At 38.2% G+C, this 6272-nt stretch overlaps 1 protein-coding gene across 1 annotated transcript; it reads right to left on the bottom strand.

Annotated features, from left to right (window-relative positions):
* Nucleotides 1-1331: 1331 nt before the first annotated feature.
* Nucleotides 1332-5890, bottom strand: LOC149210148 (uncharacterized). The gene is made up of 2 exons (XM_089396643.1): nucleotides 2114-5890; nucleotides 1332-2025 (listed from the first exon to the last, which is right to left on the bottom strand). Exons 1-2 carry the CDS (start codon nucleotides 5400-5402, stop codon nucleotides 1568-1570), a joined length of 3747 nt encoding a protein of 1248 aa, XP_089252769.1. The 5' UTR covers nucleotides 5403-5890; the 3' UTR covers nucleotides 1332-1567.
* Nucleotides 5891-6272: the final 382 nt, after the last annotated feature.

Below are 6272 nucleotides of genomic sequence, written 5' to 3'. Positions count from 1 at the left end.
TCACTGGTCTTTCCACTTGTTTCCACTTCCTTGGAAATCTCTTCAATAGGTTGTATGATGCAAAATACCAGCATACATTTACATTGTCCTCATTTTTAGATATACAGTTGAGATGCTATACCCGAGAAATCACTCACAAAATCCTGCACCTTACTTCAGACCAATTCTAAAATTGATGTAGTACTAAAACGAGCCACCGAGCAACCATTTGGTTTGCATCTCCAGTGCAAATATTCCATGTTGCAGGCATTTATTCGATATATATGATAGGTGTTGTTCATGTACAGAGGCACTTTTGGTCCATTTTCCTTTGAAAAGACTGCAGTTTCCTGTATCATTTTTAGCTTTTACTGAATTGTCTCTGAAAATTTGCATTCACTCCTTCATTTAATCTCTTGGTTTTTATGAGTTTTCTCTATGCTACCTGTTATCTGTTGTGTTTACTCTGTCACTGTTAAAAATAAGGAATAGTAACTGATATTGGCTTTTTGATATTGTACAGGCATAAGGAACACGATTTTGGATACATGAACTTCAAAAATGCCAAATATTGAAGAAGTGAGTGATTGTTAGGGATCAATTATCACCACAACCCGTTCCATCAATGAAGAATGTCAGCTAAAGAGAGCAATCACTGAAGCAGCAGTGGGAAGGAAGACAACCAGATCCATATCAAGAACAAATTCATATTTCTATATAAAATAGCCTTGACATATTAAATTTGAGGTCCAAAGTATCCATGCCAGCTTCATTAACTTAGGAAATTAACATGCCACTGTGAAATCTAAGGAATGGACAATCTGTGACTTGGGAGGATATTGAAACAATAGCAGTTCTATGCAATATGAGCAAAGTCTCTATCTGTTTGAAACTTGTCAGACCCACTAAGCATACAACTTCTATTCTGATAATAAGAACTTGAAACAATAGCAGTTCTATGCAATATGAGCAAAGTCTCTATCTGTTTGAAACTTGTCAGACCCACTAAGCATACAACTTCTATTCTGATAATAAGAACAAGTAACAAATCCAAGTGTTCAATGCGATCTAACAAATTATTGCTGGTGACAAAATCTTCTGGGAGCATAAGAAAGTAGTTAGATGGCATACGAGGATAAAGGCACAAAAGGCTTGAAAGGACATGGTCAAACTGTGGGAAAAACCGAAGAAGGTAAACAATCATTAAAAACTTTATAGTAAGCATAATTTTACAAAATTAGTCTTTCACAATAAACCAGAGACCAAATTGTATAGTTGAACGAGTGCTTTTGTCATTAGTGTCTCATCAATAGGATTTCCATAAAACACAAATTCACATGTAAAATGGGAATTCATTGTTCAACAACCAAATTTTTGCCAATAATATAAACAAAATAATTAGACTCATCATGGAGGGGTAATCAATAAGACCAACTGCAACACATTTGCAATCCACATGATATAGTGTTGCAAAAAATCTAATTTTCATAATGACAATAATCACATACTAATACATATCAACAAAATGTTCTGCCTGTTGCCAGGATAATGGCAAGACTGAAAACTCTTGTTATTTTGATTTCAAAAACTAAAATGTAGAACTTTGGTCATTTGATGCAGGGGCATCATTCCTGGTTGCATTTGTGTTGTTAAGCAAATCAGATATGCTCCTTGTCAATCTTCTAGAAGCCACTGTATTTGTCATCAAATGCCTTTTAATATTCACCAATATTATTACCACGTCTTTCATAGTTGGTCTTTCTTCAGGGGAATCTTTTGAACAAAACAAACCAACTTCTATCAAAGAAAGTATGCATTTATATACATTATCTTCTTCAAATTCATCTCCATCCATCCCGGTTAAAAGACTATTATCAATTACCTCCTTCACTGTGTTTGGAACTGCTAAGTTAACCCACTTGTGCAATGTTAGGTCTCCAACAAATATGTCACTTGTTGGTCTCTTTCTAGTAAGCATTTCCAATAACAAAATGCCATAGCTGTAAACATCTCCTTTGATTGAAACTCTCTCACCTAATCCATACTCTGCATTAAAGACAACCTTAATTAAATTTTTAATAGAAAAGTCTATACAAAATCATTAAAGAGAAAGTAATGTTTTAAAAAGATATACCTGGGGCAATGTATCCCACTGATCCTTTCAAAGAAACTGTTGAGGCAAGTGAATCAGCAGAGGATGCACCAATTAATCTCGCAATACCAAAATCTGTTACATGGCCTGACATGTCTTCATCTAAAAGCACATTATTTGGTTTTATATCACAATGCACTACTTGCACAAAACAATAATGATGAAGATATTCCATGGCATGGGCCACATCTATGGCAATGTTTAATCTTGTTTTCAACCCTAGCTGACACACATCCTCATTGTTGTTGTCATCTCTGTTAGGATAAAGATGCTTCTCTAAGCTTCCATTAAACATAAATTGGAACACTAAACCTTTGAAATGGAGGTTGGAACATGAGGTTATGATCCTCACCAAATTCCGATGTCGGACCTTCTGCAAGACACTACATTCTGCTTTAAAGCTCTTCTCAACCTGGTCATTTTGCAAGTCTAGAACTTTGACAGCAACAAGCGTGCCATCACTCAAAATTCCCTTGTACACTGAACCAAAACTACCGGCTCCAATCAAGTTGGCCTCAGAAAATCCATTAGTTGATATGTGAAGTTCTTGATATGAAATCCTTTGAATTAGAGCTCGTGACACATCCATGTTTTGCATATGGATATTCCTTCTCCGAAAAAATCCCAAAAGTAAACAGCATAGTATAAGAACAATAGCTCCACTCACTGGTAATAATACTTTTTTCACAAAGGGAAAATGACCTTTGGTTGATGGACATGCGGTTAACTTGAATACTTGTGGCCCACAAAGGCCAGGATTTCCAGTGAAATAAATGGAAATTGTTTGATTTGCAAATATACCACCTTTTGGAATTTCCCCTGTTAGATTGTTGAAAGAGAAATTCAAATATTGAAGCATTTTCAACTTCTCAAGTGATTCTGGTATTGTGCCCAATAAGGAGTTGGAAGAGAGATCTAGCTTCACAAGACTTTGCAAATTTCCAAGTGAATCTGGAATAAATCCTTGGAAGGCATTTTGAGATAAATTCAATGATTGTAATTCGCTGCAGCTTCCTAGTGTATGTGGGATGACCCCAGTCAACTTATTGGCAGAAATGTCTATAGCTTGAACCATTGTAATTTTACCAATCCCCATGGGCAAAGAGCCTTCTAATAAATTCCATGACAAATTCAAGTAGAAAACTAAATCATGAAGTTCAGCAATTTCTGGTGGTATGCTACCAGTGAGCATATTATGAGACAAGTCAAGCAATTCCAAATTTATACAGCCTCCCAAGCTAGCAGGTATGCTTCCTGACAAGTGGTTGTTATGAAGGGAGAGTCTCCTTAGTTGTTTAAGGGGTGTCAGGGGTGCAAAGGAATTGGAAATATTTCCAAAAAGTCTGTTTTTGCTAATGTCCAAAAGACCAAGATGTTGTAATTGTTCAAAGTCATCAGGGATGTTTCCTTCTAATCTGTTGTCTGCTAAATTCAATCTTTCTAATTTTTTAAGGTTTCCTAATGATGGAATGCTGCCATTTAAAAAGTTTCCACTTAAATTTAGGTAAGTTAGGCTGCTAAGATTGTTGATAGATGGAGGAATGCTTCCTTCTATCATGTTGCTTGCTAATGACAAGAAAGTTAAATTGGTAGAGAGTTTTCCTATGGAAGGGGGCAAAACACCACTTAATATATTATTGCTCAACCTTAGTTCTTGTAGATGAGAACAATTAGTAAGAGATAGAAGAAAGAGCATGGTTGCAGTGCCACCACTATCAAGCTCATTAAAATGTAAGCTTAATTCTTCAAGGAGGGATAGCTTACTCAACTCTACTGGCACACTCTGAGTCAACTTGTTGTGGTCGAGGAGGAGTATTCTTAGATTGGAGCAATTCCCAATGGAATTTGGTATCTTTCCACTAAGTTGATTTCCCCATAAAGAAAGAAAACCCAAACTATTGAGCATGGCACCAAATTCTGATGGAATGTGCCCTCTTAATTTGTTTCTGTTAATGTCCAAGAGTGTGAGTGTGGAGATATTTGAAAAAGAAGCGGGAATGGTCCCTGACAATTCATTTTCAAATATGTAAAGCATTTGCAAACTAGTGAGCAAACCTAATTCTTGTGGAATGCTGCCAGTGAGTTTGTTTGAGGAAATTGCCAAATAAGTCAAGGTGGAAATATTAGACAAAGAAACGGGAATAGTTCCTGACAATTCATTTTCAAACAGAGAAAGCAATTGCAGACTCGTGAGCTGGCCCAATTCTTGTGGTATACAGCCAGTGAGCTTGTTCATCGGAATTTCCAAGTGACTCAAAGTGGAGATATTGGAAAGAGAAGCGGGAATGGTGCCAGACAATTCATTATGAGATAGCTTAAGTGTTTGTAAATTGTTGAGCAGACCCAAATCTACTGGAATGCTTCCAGTGAGATTGTTGTTATCAATTTCCACATCAGTCAAAGTGGAGATATTGGACAAAGAAGCAGGAATGGTACCTGATAATTTATTTTCAAATAAATAAAGTATTTGTAAACTAGTGAGCATGCCCAACTCTCGTGGAATGCTACCAGTGAGTTTATTTGTATCTATTTTTAGTTCAGTCAAAGTGGAGATATTTGAAAAAGAAATAGGTATGTTGCCTGACAATAGATTTGTGGTAAGATAAAGCGTTTTTAAATTAGGTAGTAAGCCCAACTGTGGTGGAATGACACCAGTGAGCATGTTAAATTCAATACTCAAATCAATCAAGGCTGAAAGGTTTCCCAAGGAAGAGGGAATGGTACCTGTTAGGGCGTTGGTTCCTAAGAAAAGTTGTTGCAGAGAGGTTAAGGAACCCAACTTCCTGGGGATAATCCCGCTCAGATTGTTGAAGGAAAGCGCCATGTAAACCAGATTTCTGCAACTGTGGATTTCGCTTGGAATACTTCCTTCCAATTGATTGTACGACAATCTGAGCTTCTTCAGACGAAAGAGGCGTCCCAACTGTGGTGGGATATGACCGTGTAAAGAGTTGTTTGAAAGATCAAGTGTGTGGAGAAATGACAAATTGCCAAGGTAAGGAGAAATGGAGCCACCCAGATCGATGGAACTGAGGTTGAGGGAGACTACTCTGTTTTGCAGTGGATGACGACGACTGCATGTGACAGCAGTCCAGTTGCAAAAGGGGACTGCAGGACTCCAATCTGCCATGTAATGATAAGGATCGTCTGAAATGAGCTTCTTGAATTCCATCAGGGAGTGCCGATCATCTCGAAAAGAGTGAGCAGAGGAGGAGAAAGAAAAGATGAAGAGGAGAAACAGTATAGCAAAAGAAAAACAGAGAGACCCCATAATGCAATCCTATACGCCTCTTCAACACTTATGAAATGGGGATTGGGGGTTGTCTTGAAAAAAATGCCACATTCCACAACAGGGAGGTGAAAATGCAGGGGAGATTTGCAGCTCTATGTGGCTTCTCACAACTATTTATAAGAGAATTGAAGTGAAGATAAACTCGGCGGTGGATGATGGGGTGACAGCACTATTACTAATATTCCACCATTTGTCTGATTGCATCCCTAATAATTGTGGTAGTGCTAAGCCAGTGGGAATTGAAATGATTTGAGGATGGACTGACAGGCTAAAGGCTGGGACGCACTAAGGACTCTGTACTGATTGAGGGAGGAGGTTGCTATGGCTGTCATCTTGTGATAGGATTTAGTGTGACCGAACTCAGTGGCAGAGAGGGAAAGGTTCCTGGAAGGTGTGATTGGATTTACTGTCACTGATCTAGTGGCAGCTAGAGAGGGAAAGGTCACCATAAGGGAGGGAAGAATTCCACCACAACAAAATTCCAAGTACCTTTTATTCGTGAAGGCAAAATCAAGAGAGTACGAACGTTGACAGTTAAATGGAACTGTGGAAATTAAGGTGCATGAACAAGAAAAATTCTGCAGTCGGTGATGGGGTGACAGCACTATTGCTAATATTCCACCATTTGTCTGATTGCATCCCTAATAATTGTGGTAGTGCTAAGCCAGTGGGAATTGAAATGATTTGAGGACGGACTGACCGGCTAAAGGATGGGACACACTAAGGACTCTGCACTGATTGAGGGAGGAGGTTGCTATAGCTGTCATCTTGTGATAGGATTTAGTGTGACTGAACTCAGTGGCAGAGAGGGAAAGGTTCCTGGAAGGTGTGATTGGATTTACTGTCACT

The sequence above is a fragment of the Pinus tabuliformis genome, chromosome 1_2, assembly GCF_031772625.1.
Source record: "Pinus tabuliformis cultivar Carrire ecotype Pingquan chromosome 1_2, CPIR1, whole genome shotgun sequence".
Classification (NCBI taxonomy): domain Eukaryota; kingdom Viridiplantae; phylum Streptophyta; class Pinopsida; order Pinales; family Pinaceae; genus Pinus; species Pinus tabuliformis.
This window is presented reverse-complemented; position numbering and strand designations above follow the sequence as displayed.

Coding starts and splice junctions, on each gene's coding strand:
- LOC149210148 (XM_089396643.1), bottom strand. CDS start 5,402: ATGGGGTCTCTCTGTTTTTCTTTTGCTATACTGTTTCTCCTCTTCATC. Junction 2,026..2,113: donor AGTGGGATACATTGCCCCAG/GTATATCTTTTT, acceptor TCTTTAATGCAG/AGTATGGATTAGGTGAGAGA.